Source organism: Tupaia chinensis, unplaced genomic scaffold (assembly GCF_000334495.1).
Source record: "Tupaia chinensis unplaced genomic scaffold, TupChi_1.0 Scaffold000416_1, whole genome shotgun sequence".
Lineage (NCBI taxonomy): Eukaryota > Metazoa > Chordata > Mammalia > Scandentia > Tupaiidae > Tupaia > Tupaia belangeri.
The window spans coordinates 1,053,831-1,076,762 of NW_006159921.1; the positions used below are offsets into that span (position 1 = coordinate 1,053,831).

Sequence of the window (22,932 nt, forward strand, 5' to 3'; positions counted from 1 at the left end):
GGTGGTGGTTTAACGCCACGGGGTCTAGGACGCAAACCACAGTCAACGACTTGGGAGTCCAGCGACATAGCCATTACGCTAACTGCTGGTCCCATTGCCTACTCTTTACATAAAGAAAGTGCTTGCCAAATCCTGGGGTTTTTTCTGTTTTGTTTTGTTTTGTTTTTTCATAATTTTTCAGAGATTTTTTTTCAAGCCTCTACTATAAGGTAACTTTTAAAAAATAACCTTTCCTAGGGCTGGCTTCATGGCTTAGTGATTAAGGTAACCGAATCCCACATGGCCAACCCTGACAATTTGAGTCTCAGACCTGGTGGCTTAAGAAATATGCTGGACCTGTGTGCACGCATGCCCGGAATCCTGAAAGGAGGGAAAGATGGCGGGGAAAGGATTGCAGTGTGACCCTTCCCCACAGGGGGTGCTTTCTCCTCTCCTCCTCTGGCAGACGCACAAGCCCTCTATCTAAAAAGGAGAAGCAGACAGGAAGGGAGAGAAGGAAAAAAATAATAATCTTTTCTGATTTTTTTTAGAAATGTCTGGCAGATTAATGAATCATCTATTTTTGTTCTCTTTTCTTTCGAAAAATAATTCATAGAAAAGAGCTACAAAGAGAAACTTGCTGACATTATTTTATCTTGTTTTCTTTTCCTTTTTTTTTTTTTTTTAATTTGTATTCCTTTTACCTAAATGAGAGTGTATTTTATAGATACTGTTGTATTCTGCCTTTTAAAAAATTTACTATAGGACATGTGTGCTCACTGGAGAGAGATGCTGGGGCGCGGGAGAATGAAAAAGCACTTCTCATAGGTGTGGGTGATGGCCACACTACAATCTGTCTCCATTTGCCTCTCAGGATTTTGGGCATGTACGCGCATGATATGCCCGGCATGTTTTGCAAGCCACCAAGTCCAGTGCTTGACCCTCACAGCCAACCATGTGGGATCTAGCCTTGAGAGAGAGATTTTTGCTATAGGACATGTGCTCTTGCCAGAGAGACAAAGAGAGACAGAAAGTAAGAAATCTCCTAGGAAACATGGCAACACTGCAGTACCCTTCCTCCATTCTCCTCTTGGGATTTTGGGCATGCACACACAAGCGCCTGGTGTGAGTTTCAAGCCACTGGGTCCAGGACTCAAACCATAGTCAATCATGTGAGAGTCGAGCGCCTTAACAACTATGCCACTTGCTGGTCCCTGTGGTCACCCAGTATTCTATCATGTGGCTATACCATTACCATTCTGCTGTGAAGTGATTTTTTAAAATACCGATTCCATAATAATATACTGTGAAATAGAACTATTCCTTTAACATCACCCAGAGACCTTACTAAACAATCTAAGCATTTCTCTGCAAAATTTCCTGGAATGACAATCTCCTCAGACTTATCCTAATTGTCAGCTTTATATTTTATCTTATTTCCCTGTATCCTAGTATTTTTTCTTTTTTCAGTATAGTGCCACACATTTGATGATTTGTAAGTAGTATGACACCTTTAGTCATTTCTCCTGCTTCTGAAAGACGTGTTCCAATTTTGAGCAAGTTATTTTGCGTGCTGTTGGTTTTCGTAATGGGTTTGCTCGTGTAGTTTAATTGCCTTTGACATACATTTTGTGTTCACAGGCTCTGAGTTTTGTGGGTGCATGTCATCATTTCTTGTTCTTTCTGTTAGATGACCCTTGGTGTCCTCAAGAGGACAAAGTAAGGCAATGCCTTTTATCTTCTAATCGTGGGTGTCTATTACCTGTTTTGTTTTTTCTCCTTTATATGTTCCGTGTTTGCTTCCACTTGACTCAGATCACAAATTCTTTGAAGACAGATTTGTTCACTACCCAGCACATCTTTATTGCTTAAATTACACATTGGGTAAGGTCGTTGAAAGACTTGGGAAAGAAAATATTCCTCTTTTTATTATCTGCTTTTAATTTTAAAATTTTTGATCTTTTAATTTTTATCTTAGATACTCATTCCAGTTTTCCTGATGGTGAACAGATAGGTCCTGAAGACCTCAGCTTCAATACTGACGAAAGCAGTGGAAGGTAATTGCCAAATCAAGAGAGCCTACTTGCAAGCTACCTTGACCCTGACGATTGCTGTAGTTGGTGCTCAGATTTGTCATCAGTCAGATAATCAGATTTGGTTTTATTTTTTGGTCTTCTCTACCTGAAACATTAATTTGGAAATTGTTAGAATATAACACCAGTCTAGTCAAAGTAGTACACGGAGGGAAATTGAGAGTGTTGGAAGAATTCTTTGTAAGTAATGAAATAATAAGTGCAGTCCTCATTTAATTTAGTAAATTAGTACAGTCACAAAATGCAGTTTGTCTGCTACGACAGAAGGCCAATTGAACTGCCAGAAAATGTACCTAGAGACAGTGCATGCACTTAGTAACCTCCTAGACGAGCTCTTCTGTTGCGTTTAAATGACCATCTTTATGTTTTTGGGTTTTAATCAGTTTATACTTTCATCAGTGCTTGTAGATTAGCAAGCAGAAGAATTGCTGATTACTAGATCCTGTCCTATAGACTCTTTGTGTGAATAACTGAAGTAACACTAGACAGAATCTCCTCTTTGGAGTATTTTGACTGACTAAAGTTAATTTATCTTTTCTCTCTTATGTAAGTGCAGGCACACCGTTTAACGTCCCATCATTTGTGTGTGTGTGACTGAACGAATGTCATTTTAAATGAATTAGGTTATTGTGGGTTGGTTATGCTCTTGGTCATGTAGAGACATATAGGACCATTTGAAGTTATTTTTTCTGTCTCTTACTCTAGAACTACAGCGCAACAAATATTTAAGAACCCTCTTAATTATTTTAATTAATTGGGCATTGTCTGTACATTTAAAGATTCATCTATATTACAAAGTGCTTACATATAAAGTGACAGGGTGATAAAAGTTTTTCTTTCCTACTCATAACTAACCCAGACTAGTTGCCAAACTTTGTCATTGTGCTCCCGCATTTGTGTTCGAGCTGCTATATACTCGTGAAAATCACACTGAAGGTTGACTAGGAGACTATTGAAAAGCATGAATGACTATATTACATGTGAGAGACATCTCTTCTGCTTATATTTTACTTCATGAATATTGTTCATTTTCCACACCTGATGTCTTGCAGAATGCTGTGATCATAGTTTACTTTTGTTCAAAATAGTTTGCACTTTTGTTAATAAAATGAACTTGAGAAAATATGCCTCCTCAATTTATTAAAAGTGAGACCAGAACCCTTTTTGCTGCTCCTTCTGCCTGTGGCTGTTTAGCAGTGTGGACAAGCTCACATTTGATTAGTTTGTTTTGCGATGACTGGTCATGGGCAGCTTCTAGCTCAGCTATTCTAGAATCATAGTAAACTTGAAAGACCAAAGGATTTCTTCGGTGCTGATAGCTTTTCGTTCAGAGCGATTCACTTTTAGTAGTAGTCTTTGTAAAGCGTAATCCCTTCCCCAGTTCTTAGCCATCTTACATACTAAATCTGTACCCAGTTCCTCGGTGAAAACAGGAATACATATGTTTTTCTCTTTTCTGTTTTTTTTTTTCTTTGTTTTTCATGTAAGAGTGTGCAAAAAGGAGGGAGGGAGGGAGGAAAGAAGGCAGCTGCCCTCAAGAAGTCCTTGTGCAGCTCTCCTCTTCCCCAGCCCTCCAGCTTTTCAGGATCTTGGGCACCAGCCTGTCTCCTCCCCACTCCACCTCACCCCGGCATGGTTCAGGTCAACCCGGGACCCAAACATTCTCAGGCCTCCCTCTCCCTTGCTGTAGTTCTCTGCCTGGGCTACGCTAGGTTTCAAGAATCAGTTGCTCTACTCGGCTTGTCCTACTTTTTTTTTTTTTTTTAACCTTTCCTCTTCTGCTGAAGGGCATAGTTTATCTTATTCTTTTTATATTACTTTGCTTTAGTGTTTAGTATTTTTATCTGAAGTTTATTCCTAGAAAATCTCCCTCTTATTTTTTTTTCTTTGAGAGTTGTTTTTTTTTTTGGTTTTTTGTTTGTTTTTTTTGTTTGTTTTTTGCTATAGGACACATGCACTCGCCAGAAAGACAGAGAGACAGAAAGCAAGAAATCACCCCCGGGGGGGGATGGCCACACCGCAATCCCTTCTCCTCCATTCTCCTCTCGGGGTCTTGGTACACGCATGCACATGCGCCCGGCGTGAGTTTAAGCGACCTGGTCCAGGATTCGAACCGTGGTCGGCTACATGGGAGTTCAGTGACATAGCCATTAGCTAACTGCTGATCCCGAAAATCTCCTCTTAATAAGGTTTCTCAGGCCAGCTGGTGGTGTCATGGTTAAGGTGGCTGAATCCCACATGGCTGACAGCACACCCCACACCCCACAACATGAAAAACACACCAGGCACATGTGTGCATGTGTCCAAAATTCTGAGAGGAGAATGGAGGAGAAGCAATTGTGGCATGACCTCCATGTTAGGTACTTACATGCCCTCCCCACCACCCCTCACAGAAGCGCACATAACCCTCTGGCAAAATTTTAAAAAATAAGATTTTCTCTTAGAACTAAAGCTGTAGTAGTAATGCTTGCACAGTAGTCCCCCACTGTCCACAGTGTTGCTTTCTATGGTTTCAGTTACCTACATCCAGCACAGTCTGAAAATATTACATGGAAAATTCCAGAAATAAACAATTCATAAGTTTTAAATTGCTCACTGTATGGGGTAGCTTGAAGAATCCCCATTCCATCCCGCCAGGATATGAATCATCCGTTAGTCCAACATATACATGCTGTATACACCACCCACCCATTAGTCACTTAGTAGCTGTCTCGATTATCAGATCAAGAAAACGTGGCATATAATGTTCAGTACTCTGCACGGTTTCAGACATCTACAGCGGGTCTTGGAATGTGTCCTCCTGCAGGTGGTGGACTGTCGTATTGTGCAGTAGCATGTCATTTCTGGGCAACCTGACCCTATGTTGTTGAATCCTTAAATACCGGGTCGCCAGGAAAGTCATGACATATTTTTCTATGTTTTTTCATACAAAAATGCATTTTGAATTTTCCAACGACCCAGTAACTTTTGAGATAGGTGGGCTGTATGTTGTGCCCACGTGGCACGGGAGCCTGACGTTCAGGGGAGTTGTGCGATTCTCTTAAGGTTCAGACACCACCAGCAAAGACGGGATGGATTGTTGGTCTAGTGCTTTCTCCAGTTTATACTTGAACCAAGCCCAGCATTATGGTACCTAGTAATTAAAAACCTAAAGAACATCCTATTTTCTAACTTTTTATTTTGAGATAATTTTAGATTTGCAGAAAAGTTGTAAAAGTTGAGAAGTTCCCATATATCCTTGCCCAGCATCTCCTTTTTCTTCTTGACTTACATAATCATAGAACAGTGATCCAGATTAAGAATTCACCCGTGGGGCTGGCTCCGTGGCACAGCATTAATGCTCTACCCACGGAAGCCGGATCGCACGTGGCCCCCGTGGTTCTCATCCTCAGCTGAGTCAGCCTGAGACACTCCAGGTGTGCACAGGAATACCCAAGACCCACCAGCTGGCGAAGTTGAAGGGGTTCAAGCATGACCAGACTGGTGGGGGGGTGCTTCTCTCTCAGTTCTCTCTCTCTCAATCACTGTCTCATATATGCACTCTATCATGAATAAAGAAAAAAAATCTTGATTACTATTAACTACAGAATTCGTTCACACTTCACCTGGTATTTTACTGATATCCTTTTTCTGTTCTAGGATCCAGGCCAGGATCCCATATTGCATTTTGTTACCATGATTTTTTTCAGTTTTTGCTACAGGGCACATGTCAGAGACAGGGAAAGAGAGAAATCACCCCTGGAAGGGGGATAGCCACACTGCGGTCCCTTCATTCTCCTCTCAGGAATCTGGGCACAGAAGCATATACATTAAGCCACTGGATCCGGGGCTCAAACCACACAGTAGGCCATGTGGGATCTAGCGCATTAACCTCCTTGCTACATGCTGGCCCTATTATATTTTCTTAGTATCTTCCAGTCTTTGATATTATAACCTTGACATTTTTGAAGAGGCTAGTTATTTCATGGAATATTCTATTTGGGTTTTCTGATGGTTTCCGTAATCCCCCCTTTTTCCTAATTGTCAGAGGGTGTATACACTCATCCAAAGAGTGGATTCCCATTTCTCCATCCTGTTGGGATTTTCGGGCCTGTACACTATATGCCCTGCTTATTTTTTAAGCCACCAGGGTTGGGATTCAAACTATTGACCATGTGGGATCTAAGCCCTAACCACTAAACTTCATGTTATTTTTTTAATTGCCAGAGGTCACTTGTGCTCACCAGGAAGAAGGGGAGAAAGTATTCCATGACAAGGTGTAGTCGTGCAACGATCCCTTCTCCATTTCTCCATCGCATTGCGATTTCAGATACACGTACACACATGCCAGGCCAGGCATGTTTTTCAAATTGCTGGGGCCAGGATTCAAACTACAGTGGGTCCTATGGGTCTGGCTCCCGTAACCACTAGTCTTTTTCTGTTAAATTGAGGTTATGTGGGCCAGCTTATTACTTGGTGTTTAAGGGAGCCAAGTACCATTCAAGTCCTAGACCCAGCATCTTGAAAAATACATGGGCCACGTGTGCGTACGTGCCCGAAATCCTGAAAGGAAGGAGAGGCGAAGGGGAAGGGACTGTGACCATTCCCTGTGGTGGTGTGCTTTCGTCCTCTCTCTGGCAAGTGCATGCACACTGCAGCATAATTTTTTTAAAACCTGAGTTCATGCATTACTTAGAAGACTACTGTAAACATAATGTACCTTCCCCCGCCCCCAATTTCCTGCAGGGTGTTCACACCCACTAAGGGGTGAGAGAAAGACAAAGATAGAAAAGGAAAGAAATGGGGCAAGCAAATGGTGCAGCAGTTATGTCGCTGGACTCCCACATAGCGGACAACAGTTCGAGTGCTAGACCTGGTGCGTTATGTGCCCCAAATCCCAGCAGGAGAATGGAGGAGAAGGCATTGCGGCATGGCCATCCCCCCTGGGGGGTGATTTCTCACTTTCTCTCTCACCGTCTTTGTCTCTGTGGCAACCGCACGTGCTCTAAGGAGAAAACCTCTTTAAAAAAAAAAAAAAAAAAAAAAAGGAAAGTAAGAAAGCACCTTGGCTACACCACAGTCCCTTCTCTACCACTCTTTCAAGATTTGGGGCACGCACGCACGCACATGCACCCTGTGTGTTTTTCAAGCTGCCAGGTCTGGAACTCAAACCATGGAATTGAGCCATTTCAAACTGCCACGTCACCGGCCATGATACCTTTCTCTAGTATCTAGGAGGATGTTGATATTTATTATTTGTGTTGTTAAGCTGGACTGCTTGGTTATGGTGGGGTCTACCAGGGTTTGTTTTTTGTTTTTGTTTTTGTTTTTTTTTACAATAAATGTACTATTTTTTATCAATACCAACTATTTGGGACAGATCATTTGAGACTATGTAGATTCCCTGTTTCTGCTAAATTCTTACCCACTAATTTTAGTGCCCATTGGTGAATCTTGCCCACAGAAATTATTACTACGGTTTTTTAATGGTAGTTCTTTGTTTTTAATTTCTTCTATACTTTCTTAAAAATAATTATTTATTTAATTTTATTTATTCATTTATTTTAATTTAACCAGAGAGAAACACAGAAAGAGGGAAAGTGCGAAAACAAGCCACCAGGTCCAGGACTCAAACTGTGGTCAGCCATGTGGAAGTGTCCAGCGCCTTAACCACCATGCCACCTGCTGGCCCCCTCTTCTATACTTTCTAAAAAAATCATGGGACCAGCAGGTGGCATGGTGGTTGAAGGTGCTGGGTTCCCACATGGCTGACTGTGGTTTGAGTTCTGGACCTGGCAACTTGCTCTCTCCCTTTCACTCTCTCTCTTTCTCTCCCTCTCTGGTCAAATTATAAAATAATGATAAGAAATGGAAATAAATAGGGAACCAGCAGTTAGCGTAATGGGTGTCGCTGGACTCCCACGTAGTCAACCGCGGTTCACTTCCCGGACCCAGTGGCTTAAAACTCACGCCGGGCGCGTGTGAGTGCGTGCCCAAGATCCCGAGAGGAGAATGGAGGAGAAGGGATTGCGGCGTGACCATCCCCCCTGGGGGGTGATCTCTCGCTTTCTGTCTCTATGTCTCTGTCTGTCTGGCGAGCGCACGTGCCCTATAGCGAAAATCTCTCCAAAACAAAAAAAAAGGAAATAAATAAATTTTTTTTTTTTAAATCAGAATTCTGCAAGGAAAGTTGCCTCGTTTATTTTTATTCAAGTATTTTTAAAATTTATTTTTATTTATTATTATTACTTTTTTTTTTTTTTTTTTTTTGTTTTGATCCAGAGAGGGGGAAAGTGAGGTGAGGAAAGCAAGCCACTCGGTTCAGGACTTGAACCACAGTGGACCATGTGGGGGTCCAGCTCCTTAACCACCATGCCACTTGCCGGCCCCCAGCTATTTTTTCCAGTAGTGTGAATTAATGGATGATTATTTTATTTGTTGAGGTATGATCCAATACTTTCATCATGTAGCTCATCTTGTTACGTTTTACCCACTGGAAACTCTTTGAGGCTGGCTCCTGTGTCTTCCTGGTGTGTCCCACTCGTGTTTGTTTTTCAAGCATTTCTTTAGTTTCTGACACAAGATGGCTCTGGGCTCACCATGTGTTTTCCCTTCCCCATCCATGGAATCAACCACTTCTTGAGGAGCCATGATTCCTTCTATCAGATAATGTGTTTAGAAACAGATTTTGGTGCAAATGTACTCCTTGTTTAAATTAGTCACTGTTTCTGGTTCCTCTCAGTGATTAGACCAGGAAATGGATGAATAATTATTCATGCACATATATATATATGTATTTGTGTGTGTGTATATAAAACTATGTATTGTTTTTAAAGAAAAATTATGAGTCTATTGATGCCTGCGATTAGCAATCTAGAGCTCTATGGGGCTCGTTCTAGCCTTCCATATTTATAATGCCAGTGAGAAGCCTGGCCCTCTATAAGCTACAGTATTTTTGATTACTTGTTCTATCCTAGTAATGCAAATCAAATACAGCCATTCTACGGTATCCGTAGGGGATTGGTCCCCGGACCTCGCTCCCCAGAACACAAATCCCTCTGTCAGATGGTCAACTACTGTAGTTTAAGAACTGTTGGCCTCTGCCTTCATGAGAAACAAATTTACCAGCTAGACCATAGCACTCGGGTGCCATCCGTTTTGTTTTTAGGTTTTGGGTAGTATTTTAAAATACTTTTTTAGAGTTCCTTCGTTTATTTAGATTCGAAGTTAAATTAGTTCCTTTCTCTTCTGTCTCCTTCATTGTGGCGATGTGATTCATTTGTGATACAGTTAGATTCATCTGTTAGGGTCTGCATTCTGTCCTCCCCCACACATCCTGGTTGATTTTAAAATTTACATACATTAAAATTCGGTCTTTCTGGTATAAAGTTCTGTGGGTTTTGACAAATGTCATGTATCTGCCACCACAATATCACACAGAACATCTCAGTTCCCCCTAAAATTCCCTTGCATTGATCCTTTATAGATAAATACACTACCCTTCCCAAAACTTCTGGTGACTGATCTGTTCTCTGTCCTTTTGATTTTCCCTTTTCTAGAGAGTCTTATAAATGGAACCACATCGTACGTAACAACTCACTTAACAAAAGACAGTTCAGTTTTATGCATCTTGTGGGAATCCTTATTTTGCTGTGTAGTATTCTACTATATAAATATACCATTTATTCGTTTACCCATTGAGAGACATTAAGGTCATTTCCAATTTAGAGTGTTTATCAGTCTTACAAACATAAGTGTACAGCTTTTTGTGTGAGCTTAAGTTTTTATTTTCTAGAGTATTATATGCCTACAGGCGGGATTGCTGGGTGTCTATTGGAGAATTGATTGGCCTTCATTCCTGGTTGCTATGAAGTAGCCTCTAGATCCTCAAGATTTCTTAAGTAATAAAGAGTTATTTATGATAGGTCTTCTGTGCTAATGAGATACGTAAGGATTGGGTCTGGCCATGCCAAAAAGACCAGCCATGTGGTTACAAAGTTGGGACTCTGACCCATATGGTACAAGCCCAGTTGAGTTCAACCTCCTGGCCAGTGAGTCAGTGACAGCTTAATAACAAAATTTCAGTAAAAACTCTAGATACTGAATTTTTCATGAGCTTCCCTGGTTGACAGTATTCTCTATTGTTATGTATCATTGTGCCTGGAGGGTAACTTATCCTGAGGATAGGGAACATTTACATTACTACCTTCCTAAGCCTCACTGTACCTGGTCTGGTTCTTGTTTATATCATTTTGTAAAAATAAAACTGTAATCATGAGGGCCAGGTGGTGGCACAGTGGTACTGCAGCGGGACTTACATGGGAAAGGTCCTGGGTTTGTGTCCTGGGACCTCCCTGGACATGCCAACTGAGACTGGAGGTGATGGTGGCAGGAAGGCCTGTTGGAGGTACCCTTTTCTGTGTGTGTGTGTGTGTGTGTGTGTGTGTGTCTCTGTCTTATGAAATAAGTAAAAATAAGTTAAAAAATCCATCATCATGAGTATGGTGTTTTCTTGAGTTCTATGAATTGTTACAGTGAATTGTAAAATCTAAGTGGAATAATGGGAACCCGTAAATTTGTAGCCAGCTGATCAAAAGCAAGAGTGGCCTGAGGACTCCTAAACTTGGCGCTGGTATCTTGCTGAGGACTTTGCCCTTCACCTGTGAAGTGTGGCCTAACTCTGGGTAGTAGTTATCAGAACTCATTTCACGAGTCATGTATATACTGCCATTTGAATAGGTGTATGGTGGTGTTTGCTAATGTTTACTAAGAACTGTTACACCTAAATTCGTGAGAATAATTGTTCTGTCATTTTATTGTTCTGCATGTGATTTGATATCAGAGTAATGCTAACCTCATAAAATGAGTTCTTTTCTGAAAAAGAATGTATGGAAGAGGGGCCAGCAGGTGGCTGGTGGTTGGGGTGCTGGACTCCTACGTGGCTGACCACGGTTTGAGTCCTGGACCTGGTGCTTGCTTTCTCACTTTCCCTTGCTTCCCTCTCTTTGGTCCAAAGATAATAATTAATTAAATTAAAAGGAGAGGGGGACATCCCTATGGTTCTTTTTCTTTTTTTTTTTCTATTGTGTGCAATAGATGTTACTTGTTTCTTAACTATTTCATAGAATTCATCATTGTAACTGTCTGCGAGAGGGTTATTTGTAGGTGTGGTTTTTGGGTACTTTATCTTGCTTGGTGTTCTCTGAGTTTCTTGGATGTGTGTTTTTTGTGTCTGTCATTAATTTTAGAAACCCCTCTCAGCCATTATTTAGATATTTCTTCTACCCCATTATCTTCTAGAATTCCAGTTATGCACGTTTCACTGATATTGTTCCGCTGCTCTTGTCTGTTTGGATTTAGTTTGTTCTTGTTTTTCTTTTACTCTTTTTTTTTTTCCTTCGGTTGTGTTTCAGGGCAATTTCTTTCTTATTTTTTAAAAATAATTATTTAATTTTATTTTTTATTATTGTTCAGTTTGTCCAGAGAAAGAGAGGGAGAGTCAGAAAGCAAGCTGCCAGGTCCTGGACTCAAACCATGGTCAACCATGTGGGAGTCCAGCACCTTAACCACCACGCCACCTGCCAGTCCCCAGGTAGGTCAATTTCTGTTGACTGATTCTCTCCTTTGCAATGTAGAGTCTACTGATGAGTATTCATCTCTGTTATGTTTCTATTTTAATTACAGTTTCTATCTCTTTGCTCATATTTCCCATATGATCTTGCATCTTGTCCACGATTTTTTTTTTTTAACAGATCGGATTTATTTAAAATGATCTCCTGCCCACCCATTGTGGCATAGGTTGCTAAGACACTGTGCCCTGCAGGAAAGGCCTGGGTTCAGTTCCAAGTGCAACCTAAAGGCTGGGTACAGTGGCATGCCCCTTCACATTTTATTATAAGTAGCACATCTCATGTAGGGCAGTAGATACTTTTGTGAATAGTTTTTATGCCAAAAAATAGATAAGCTTTTCCTGCTGCTTATACCTTCATTGCAGAAATTGAATTTATCTAGTTGTGAGTTATTTGGTTCAAGGTTCTCTTTTGCTATGTTTAACCTCAGTGGTTTCAAATTTTTATAGTGATACATTGTATTTCTTTCTTTTTTTTTTTTAAAGAATTATTGTATTTAACTTGATTTGTTTGTTTTAATTTGACCAGTGAGGGACACAGAGAGAGAGAGAGAGAATGAGAAAGCAAGCTGCCAGGTCTGGGACTCGAACCATGGTCAGCCATGCAGGAGTCCAGTACCTTTAACCACCACGCCACCTGTCAGTCCCAATACATTGTATTTCTAATGGGTAGGATGGCCAGAGCAGTTCTTTTCTGACCTTAAATTACAGTTTCTCTCTGGACTTGGGCTTAGACAGGGGTCTCTTTCTGCAAGATTTTTGTTTTCATCATTCTCTCAGAAATATTCTACTGTTATTTGAAGTAAGATAGAGGCTAGGAAGGGGCTCACGTTCTTGGAGTAAGCTGTGGTTTTAGGCATTGAGTCCCCAGGTCTCGAGGGTGGTGTGACTTTCTCAGTTGACTTGCCCCTTCCCAGCTAGTTGTAGACCCAATGATTTTCCCGCTCCTTCCTCAGAAGTGGGTTTTTCTTCCCTATTGCCTACCCTGGCTGCGGTGACTTTTTACCAGTCCCCTAATAGTATCTGTGGCCCTTTCCCCCATAGAATAACACTTCTGTTCTGTAGAAGAGTCAGAGGGAAAGGTTCCCACAAGGCTGTTGTAATCCCTCTCCTCTCTCTACACCACAGTTGATTTTTAGGGCTTATTCCAGTCTTTTCTGAGAAGAAAAAAATCTGCAACACTGATTGGAGTCCTCCAGTTTCTAGGGCCTCTCAGTACTTCACACTGTATTGCCAGGCTATATATTTATTTATTTTTTTTTTTGGAGAGGTTTTCGCTATAGGGCGCGTGCGCTCGCCGGACAGACAGAGAGAGACAGAGAGACAGAAAGCGAGAAATCACCCGCCAGAGGGGATGGTCACACCACAATCCCTTCTCCATTCTCCTCTCTGGATCTTGGGCACGCACGCACACGCGCCCGGCGTGAGTTTTAAGCCACCGGGTCCAGGACGCGAACCGCGGTCGACTACATGGGAGTCCAGCGACATAGCCATTACGCTAACTGCTGGTTCCCTTGCCAGGCTATATATTGCCTTTGCTAGTTACCATTTACTTTTAGTTTGCGATGGGGAACGTGCTTGCCAGAGACATAGAATGTGAGAAATCACGCCCCAGAGTGATGGTCATGCCACAACCCCTTATCCATTCATTCTCCTCTCAAGATTTTGGGCATGGACCAGCAGTTAGCGTAATGGCTATGTCGCTGGACTCCCACGTAGTCGACCGCGGTTCAAGTCCTGGACCTGGTGGCTTAAACTCACACCGGGCGCTTATGCGTGCGTGCCCAAGATCCTGAGAGGAGAAGGGATTGCTGCATGGCCATCCCTTCTGGGGGGTGATTTCTTGCTTTCTATCTCTCTGTCTCTCTCTGTCTGTCTGGCAAGCGCACATGCCCTATAGCAAAAACCTCTCCAAAAAAAGAAAAAAAAAAGATTTTGGGCATGCACATACACATACACGTGCCCATCATGTTTTTCAAGCCACTGGGACTTGAATTGCACAGTTAGTCCTGTGGGACCTGGCCATGCCAATCTCCATGCTACCTGCTGGCCCACCATTACCACTTCAGCTAAACTGCTCTTCCAGTGTCTGCCTACAGCCACCCACATGAACTAGTGCTGGTGTCTCCTGGTCCCTTGCAGGCTTCTCTCTGGATTCTGGCCCAGTGGGTTACTCTGCAACCTCAGTTTTCAAAGGGGTTTAGACAAAGTCATCATTTATAGTTAGTCTCGCTCTTTTTCATTATGAGAGTGAAAGCAATGTTAAATTGCGATTAAAAAAAATACATAAAACACACATTTTGTTGAATTTTTTAAAATGAGTGTAATTTTAAAAACACAATTCAGAAAAGAATGCTTTTTAATTTTTTACCCAGTTTTTAATTTTTGATTTGCCAGAACGTGTGCATGCTCACTTGGGGGGATGGAGAGAGCCAGTGAGAAAGCACCACCCCACGGGGGAGGTCACACTGCAGCCTCTTCTCCCATTTCTCCTCCCTTTCGGGATTGTGGTCATGTATGCATATGCAGTCAGCATGTTTTTCTAGCCGCCAGGTCCACAATTCAAACAGCACATCCAGCCATGTGGAATCCAGCCTCCTTAAACACTATGCCACCAGCTGGCCCAGTTTTTAAAATTGTTTTAAATTATAGAGGTAATGTTACAGAAAGTTTGTAAAATGGCAATCTCCATTTTCTTTTTTGCATATTCATTTTAGTCTTTACGTGGTGATATTTTTAATTTCCCCTCATACTACCTCTAGTTTCTACACCCTACGGCATCAGTCTAGATTTAGAGAAATTTAAAAACTCTGCCTGGGGAGACCTAAGAGAAATGTGGTAACATCAGCCACTCTAGTTTGGAATACAAGTTGTATGAGCTGCTGTTTCTAAAATCCATTTTCTCCGGCTGGCACATTTATAGCAAATCCTCACTGCTATTCCTGCTCTGCAGAGTTTGGCCCAGGCAGAGTCATAGCTTGAGTACTGCAGGGCAGTTGGTGTGTCCTAGTGTGAATTCAGGAAAGACTGATTCAGAGACTCACCTCCCATTCAGTTTAATTCAACCTGATCCCATAGCAACTGTGTGGCTTAATTGCCCACCCCAATACTCTCACTGTCACCCAGCAAATTACCCAGTGATAGTGACTGGCAGAGACACCTCTTATCTTTGGTTAAATCCCAGTTGCTCGTTTTGCAAATGGTTCCTCCGGTGACCGGCAGGTGGCGTGGTAGTTGAGGTGTTAAAACTCTCACATGGTGGACCACGGTTAGAGTCTGGCTCCTGGCTTCCTCACTTTCCCCTTTATCTCTGGTCAAATTACAAAATAACAACAAATAAAGTTAAATAATTCTTTTTCAAAAAACAGTTTTCCCAAGTGCCTATCATTCCTGACAATTTTTCACATTTGTTTCCCCAATTCCCTAAAGCAGGACCAGAAAAATCAGGTAGAACCCACGTTTGAGGGCCCCTCTTTGCACCATGAGGGCAGAGCACATGTCATCTGGAGGTTCGGTGACGGGCAGCATGCTGGAGCTCAGCATCAGGGGGTGCTAAGCCCAGCCACCCAGGGAAGAGCAGTTCTTATTGAACAGTACGTGATAGTCTTGGGTCTCAGAAAACCTGATCTGTTTGAAATATAAATAAATAAGGATCTTCCATAAGGTGTGTTCTTTACTAATTGCTGTTAAGGTGACAGATGACAACCTTACAATCAAAAAAAAAAAAGGAAAAAAAATCCATCTGATTATTCCTGATAATTTGGTATCTTGGGTAAATGTTTTAAAGTTGTGATGATTTTACTGTACATAGTGGGTCACTTGCACCTCACTGTAATGCTGGTACTTCAGAAAGAAATTTCTTTTGAATTAACTATTTTAGAGGGCTTTTTATTTTTTTAAGAGAGATTTTTGCTAAAGGGTGCGTGCGCTTGCCAGAGAGACAGCCATAAAGTGAGAAATCGACCCCCAGAGTGTATGGCCACGCCACAATCCCTTTTTCATTCTCCTCTTGGGTTTTTGGGCATGCATGCACACGTGCCCAGCGTTGAGTTTTAAGCCGCCAGGTTGGGGACTCAAATCGTGATCAAATCAATAGCCCTGGGAGTCTAACGGTGTAATCATTCTGCCATCTGCTGGTCCCATTTAGGGGACTTTTCAAGTATAAATAATGCTAATCAAAAATCTCCCTTTTCTATCATTTCCTGCTTTAGCAAACTCCTTCAAATATATCATCCTTTCAAAACTTCACTTGTTTTCTTCTTGCTTCTTTGGCTTCTACGTAAAGTCATGCTAAATATTTAATTTAGAGAATTAGGTGTTCAGGATTGTTGTAATTACGTGAAGTTAATTTTAAGGTCCTTAGAGGTAGGAGCAAGGAAGATAATGTGGTGTATTAAGTAGGGTTCCTTGGTTTTCAGGTTTAATCCTTAGAGGTAGGTATCTTAATTGGCTTCATCTCTGTCTCCTACATTCTTTGTCTCTGTCTCCTGTAACTTAATAGCAAACCTCCAGAAAGACTTAACTCACAACTCGCCTGATTTTTTTCTTCCTTTGATATTGAAAAGGGACAGTCTTAAGTGAAGGAGAAAAACTTGAGTGGATGCAGAGATCTAAGAATGAAGAAGTTGGGAGATGTGAGGAGTCACAATTTAGCCCTTGGCAAGTTGTTCTCTTCTGTTGTAAATATTAACCCCTTTACCTTTCTCTTCTCCCAGTTAAACAAATGGGGAGAACGTGGATAAGATGAAATACAGCTCTTGTGGGGAGAAAGAATAGTTACAGCAACACTTAGCAAGTTTTCTTATTTTTGCCAAGGGGACATATGCACTGACCAGCCAGAGAGAGGGAGAAAGCACCTCCGCTGAGGCATTGTCATGCTGCCATCTCTTCTGTTTCTCCATCCTGCCAGTATTCTGGGCGTGTATGCACATGTGCTTGGCATGTTCTTCAAGCCTCTGGAGCCAGGATCTGAACCATTCACTTGGCCACATGGGATCCAGCTCCCTTAACCACCAGGCCACAGGGCTAGCCCCTCCCCCAACACACACACACCTTAATGTTAAAAAAGCTTAAGATGGGGGCCAGTAGGTGACATAGTTGTTAAGGTGGTAGACTCTGATATGATTTACTGTAGTTCGAGTCCCAGACCAGTGACTTGAAACTCACACTGGATGTGTGTGCATGTGTGCGTGCCCAAAATCCCAACAGAGGAGAATGGAGAAGGGATTGCAGCACCCTATAACAAAAATCTCTCCAAAAAAAAAAAAAGCTTAAGAAAACCACTATACAAGGATTTTGTTTCCAAGCTCTGAAATCATCTGCCCAGATGATAGAGCTTTCCTTTAAATAAAAAGACAAATGACTAGTAATTTTAAATTGCTGGGTTTTATTAAGATATTGGCAAAATTTCAACATGTTCTTTACCTGAATGAATAGTTTTAATAAATAAAATATGAAGGATCACTCATGATTACTACTGAACTCAAAAGTGAGCTGTAGAGCAGGTTTGTAAATTGACAAGTTTACTTGGTAAGAAATGATTCACTTCATTTGCTTCACTCCATAGAGAATTCTTTGCAGAGAAATGTCATGAACAAGAGAACAAAGGCTGTCTCTCACGGAAGAGCACCTAGAGTAAAAGTTTACAGTGATGTATCTATGGATTATCTAATACATCAAAGTTGATTAGAGTTTTTCCTTTTTGAAAACAACTGCTTTGTCAATCTAGAATGCCCTATTTTATTTTGTATTTTCTTACTGGTATCATAAAGTCTTCAAAATACAAGATAAAATGCTGCTAGAGGAAGTAACATTTTTCAACACAGTACCACTTGTCTGGAAAACAGTTATATTGTAATACTGGCAGTATCTTTGTTTTCAAAAAAAGACATTTAAACTATTCAGAGGTCAGAACAGAAAAGTATGGGCATTTTCCCGTAATACCACATATTTTTCAATGGTGAAAAAAAATAAGTTCCTCTTCTTACCACTTTGTGATCCCAAGATCACAAACTAAGGGATGATCAAATTAAGAGGTGAATGAAACTATAGTATGTTTTATGGCCTGGCTTTCGTGAGAATGCTCATTGAGTAAACAAACTAAGTTTTGAAATTAAAGTGATAACTTCTATTAGTTTCTCACAAAGCCTTAGCAAGCCTTTGATGGGGAAGGAATCGCCTGAACCACCACAGTTTTTTCTACAAACACTGAACTTGTGCGTCTTTTGCATCTGCCCATCGGATGTTGCACTGGTAACCGGCACAGTGTTCCAAAAATGGAGTGGAGTGTGGTGATGAAAATGCAGTGTTGACACTATACCACTATAAATGTGGTCAGATTGAGACTGGCTGTTGACATTGTCCTTGGAAAAGATGTTACTTTCTAGGAGCCTCCAAGTTAAATTAAATGCAACAGTAACTTTAATCATATTAATTCAAGGACAATGGATGGCACTTCTAGGTAAAGAAAAGATATACACATGTGTTTCTACCATCCCCGTTAGTACAGACCTAAGTGGGATTGATAGCCCCAATGTTTGGTTCTGCGATGTTGCCTACCCTCAGATAGTCCTCAAAAGTACACATTTAGAAAGTGAAAAAAGGAAACCTTTAAATTAGGGACTGACTCCCTTTGAAATTCACAGTGAATGTACAAGGAGTTTGTAGTGACTTCAATTGGTGAAGTCTGTTTCCCTAACTAGTACTACACTTTCTTTATATATATATATGTATATAATTATTATTTTTTTTACTATTTCCTATTCTAACAAAACTTGTGTATTAGCAGGCAAACAAATTGATGCAGATCATGTTAAGTTGAAAAAGGGTTACTGCCACTCTTTAAGATTGAGTAGAACTTCTACCACCACTAGGTTACACAATGAATAAAGGTACAAACACATGATTCACAGACTATACCTCAGCATTAACAGTTAATATATATTATATAGATACTTTTTCATCTGTCTAATGGTTTTACAATCACCAAATACACCATCATTAAATACAAGTTACAGAAATGTGTAGATACCATTGTTAGAGGGTTACTTATTGCTTACGTCAGCAAGCAGCAAATAAGGGCACAGGATAGGAACTGAAGGGAACTACTTTCTATCACCAGTGGCATTAAGATATAACACTGCATTTCACAAAGCACTGCTTTTTATCTAGTTTATAGAACCAAGAGCAGCATATATCAGACCATATAACCACTACTTTAATAATGTATCATAGAATTTTAAAGGACTTACCTTATAAATGGCACCTAACTATTCTAAATGTGCATGTTGTGAACAAGTGAATAGTTGCTATTTTTTTACAATACTGGTTTGTAACTTGACCACACTAGAACTACTTTTCTTTATTTTCTAGAGAGCTAATGGTATGAGAAATGGAGTTAACACTGCTATGTAGTTAGACCTACCAAATCCAGACCCTTAAAGATGGGTCTGTTTGCTTTAGTTGGATCCAACCATGTTTCCCCCATTGAAGAAGTCTATTACTTGTAACTTCTTTCCTTTCCACCTTCTTTCTTCTGATCAAAAACATGACCAGTAGACAACTATAAACATTTTTGTTTTGTCTTAGCTAAACGCTTTGGACTATAATGTGTACCAATATTCTGCTGCCTCTGTTTTCTTATTTCCTTAGATAATTTGGTTTGAAACTGACACCGCACCTGATGGGTTGGTAACAAGATCTAGGCTTCAGAAAATGACATGTGTGCGTGAGGTCCGTGTATGGGGACAAATCATCTGAAGGAAAAGATTCTAGTACTATAATTGGAGCCATGTTTACTCCTTTTCAACCACGTGTCACAAAACTTGAGTAAAGAAGAAATGACTTCAAAAATCAAGAGAAAACAAATACTGAAATTCTCTACTTACATCCAGATTTTTAAAAATAAAATCTGTAGATGAACAATCTGATCACTGTGAAAGCACATTTTTTTTTATGTAGTTAGACTGATACCCCAAATATGCTGCCTTCATCTATGTTTTTAGAAATGAATTTTAGTTCTCCACTGTGGGTCTCGGGAACAAAGTAGTTGAGTAATCGTGTAAAAACATGATTTGGCAGTGGACCTCCCTCAGCCATCCTAAGGGAGTGCATCCTAACACTGTGAGTGACTGCTCACTGCAAGGGGGCTACTCCTTTCCCTCGACCTGGTTGGTCTGCGGTTGACAAGGGGGGGCGTAACACAGAGACCTTCATGATTCTCAGAGAATCAGGCTGCTTCATTAAATGAATCTTGTAATTTATTTGCTATCTTTAGTAGAAAGTATGCTTCTCGTTCGAAACTGCAGAAACAGCAAAAAGCAGACCATTTAAATATCAGGTATAAATAATGAAATGAGAAGCACGTTTGTGTGCAGTCTGCAGCTGTACCTAGCAGCACTCTGGCATGCCCCCCAGTTGTAACGAAACAGACCTGGTTCTCACTGCTCTGCTTCTCCTTTGCACCTGGCCTCTGGGCGCTCTTCAGGCAGTACATTCAGCCTGCTTTATATCAATTTCTTCATTCCCTTAGGGGAAGCCATTTTAGAGAAGTTAAAACTAGCATATTTAATTCTCCAAACCACTTTTTATTTTATAGTAACACACACCTTTGCTATCTGTAAACTGAAAGGCAAAAAATATAAAATTGGATTTGATTTTCTTTTAAATGGCATTTTGATTTGAGTGCATTTGTACCTGATATCATCTCCATTAAACCAGTTTTATTCCTGAGATGAAGGTACAGTGAAAAACACATCATAAAACCAGTTGACAATTGTTTCCTAAAATGACAAATGATAAAAAAAAATTCCATCAAAAGCACCATAACAGGTTATGAAACTCCCAAGTAACTATAGCCCTAGAAAATATTTTTCAATTCAAAAAATGTTCATAGTTTTTTATGTTACAGGAAAAAAAAAGTAAATCTTTTTGACTATATACTGCCTCCTAAGTCTGAGCATATTAACACTTTTCCACTAGTTTTCTATGTTCGTTGTTACCAGCTAAAAACCTATATGGCTTTTAAAAAGTCTTTTACCTATCCAGAAAAGTTAGAGGAATGTTTCCTTCATAGTCCCCAAAATTTCGAGGAACATTTCCCAATTAGATTCTGCATTAATTTCTCCAAGATATATTAGGCACATCAGACCAGATTTCAACTTTGTCGATATTTCAATACTATATGTCCTGACTGAAACAACTTAACTCACAAGCTTCCACTAGTGACATGAAGGGAGGTGGGAGGGGGTCGTATGTAGGTGTGGAGACACATCACAGAGATCGGTTGTATAATTTTGCTAGTGAAACCGCCAATACTTTTTTTTTTAGATTGAAAACACTGTATGTTGAGTTTCCTAGAGACTTATTTACATTTACGAATTGAGCCATCCATGGATTCATAATGAGCACATATGTTAGAAATGTCTACCTTGTTTCTACTCTGCTAGTGGTGTTTTATTGGGGGGGAGAGCTAGCTAACCTACTTCACAGAAAAATTATATTTTATAGCTCCAAGGAAGCTCTGGGTATGGGATATCATTACTCTTTCTGAGCTTTCTCGTTATGTTTTCACTGTACCCTATCCAAGTATTTTGTCTCCATGGCAGAGAACTTCTTAACATCCTATTTCTCTTCCCACTTCGAATAAGTGAGGACAGCCTAGTGCCTATTTTGTGAGAAGGCTCTTGAACAGTGAGAAATGAATGAAAGTTTGGACTAAACCTGAATCCATGTCGCCTCTTTGAGTAGTGGTGGCGTAAATGAGACAATCTAGAAACTCTGTTTCCCAGGGACTTGTACTGTTCATTTTCCAAACCAGAACAGACAGGAGATAAGCTCTCCATTCTGTATACCTGCTGCCCTGTTGAACCTGAATTAAAAGCAGGAAACTCTCCAGCACCACTCCATTCAGGCAACGATGACTGAACTGATTTTTTCTCCATTATTAGCTCACTAATAAGATTTGCTTTCTTTGGTGCACCAGGACAGAACATCTCAACTGGTGGCAAAAACGGGGGACTGTAAGGTGCTTCTATTCGTGTGAGATCTAGGTAGCCTGGGTCTTCCAGCACGTTGATTTGGGACCCTGGGCTCAGGCTAGTTCTATCAGTGAATGAATCCACACGCCCATCATAGCCTAGATCGGCCGGTGCTGAACACTGGTGCTGAGGCCACGGGCGTTTGCACTCTCCATGATTCTCCTTATCATCCCCACCATCTTCTTGCCCTCCTTGAAAAGAGTTCTCTGTCCAATCTGATTCCTCCCTAACATTTACAGCTTTGTTCATGTCCCTCAGGAATACCACAATAACAGTGATGTTATCACTTGACCCAGCATCACGAGCTGATGCCACTAATTTGTGGGCAACCATGCTGCTGTCTCCATTATTTTCTTTCAAATGGTCGGACACAACTTTCACTGCTTCATCAGGGTTCACGGTGTCATAGAAGCCATCACAGGCCAGAATGAGGTAGTCTTCGGTCCCATCCAAAACAGTAGAGGCAGAATCTGCATCCCCACAGATATATGGCTTATGCTCAGCATCTCCTGTGGGAATTAGAGAGTGGGGGTGTCAGAAGTGAGTCTTGGGTTTACCTGGCATGTTAGGAATATGTTTATGGCCTATGCTGTGACTCTTGACACAGTTTACTGGATTATAAGTCAGATTTACCGGAAAGGATTTATAAAATATCTGAATTCTCTGTTAATCATATGCTGCTTGCTTCTTCTCTCTCAGTTAAAAATAATTGCCAGTTACTGGACTTAATTCCTTATCTGGCTTAGACTGAATCTTGTGCCTCTGGCTAGAATTCAGGCTTAGCTGGGCATGGATGGCAACAAGTAATGTCAAGTCTAAATTTGTTTCTATACTGAGAAATTCAGACCTACAAAGAGAAACTGTGGTGAATTCAATCTGTTTTTTTACTGGTAGTTATGTTTGATTTAATTGAGATTTGAGAACAAGTCTACATTGAAAAAGACCAGCCGAAATTTTAATCATTCTCTTTATTAAACAAGTTTTATCTATCCTTGTTTAGAAATCTATAAATAGCATTGGGGTACAAGCACAGAAGATTTCGCTTTGGGGGATTTTTAAAAGCAAGTCCAACTCCTTCAAGCCAGGAAAAGTTATGTGGCTGATCCAAGGCCTCAAACAAGGCAACTAGAATGTAAGTTTCTTGGTTCCAAATCCTCTTGGCTTTCTCCTCCCCCTCTTCCCCCCCCCCCCAAAACTCCCCCGAAAAGGGGGTGCG

At 40.8% G+C, this 22,932-nt stretch overlaps 3 protein-coding genes across 8 annotated transcripts in view; 2 read left to right on the forward strand and 1 right to left on the reverse strand.

Annotated features, from left to right (window-relative positions):
• TRIM37 (tripartite motif containing 37) overlaps positions 1 to 19,583 on the forward strand; it is a 154,210-nt gene extending 134,627 nt beyond the window's left edge. For 2 of the 6 annotated variants that reach the window (XM_027774239.1, XM_027774242.1), the window contains 2 exons: positions 1,795 to 1,863; positions 1,958 to 2,499. In XM_027774239.1, the coding sequence (XP_027630040.1) occupies positions 1,795 to 1,863; positions 1,958 to 2,040 (152 nt within the window). In that variant the 3' untranslated portion in view covers positions 2,041 to 2,499. Of the gene's footprint in view, positions 1 to 1,794; positions 1,864 to 1,957; positions 2,500 to 19,329 lie in introns of those variants that run through there. The other 4 variants (XM_027774240.1, XM_006154625.3, XM_027774241.1 and 1 more) reach the window with 4 other exon arrangements.
• SKA2 (spindle and kinetochore associated complex subunit 2) overlaps positions 1 to 22,932 on the forward strand; it is a 1,094,818-nt gene that overhangs the window by 168,854 nt on the left and 903,032 nt on the right. The window lies entirely within an intron of this gene.
• PPM1E (protein phosphatase, Mg2+/Mn2+ dependent 1E) overlaps positions 17,046 to 22,932 on the reverse strand; it is a 36,230-nt gene continuing 30,343 nt past the window's right edge. Inside the window, exon 7 of the mRNA XM_006154679.1 lies at positions 17,046 to 22,225. Coding sequence (XP_006154741.1) covers positions 21,174 to 22,225 — 1,052 coding nt within the window. The 3' untranslated portion in view covers positions 17,046 to 21,173. The remainder of the gene's footprint in view (positions 22,226 to 22,932) is intronic.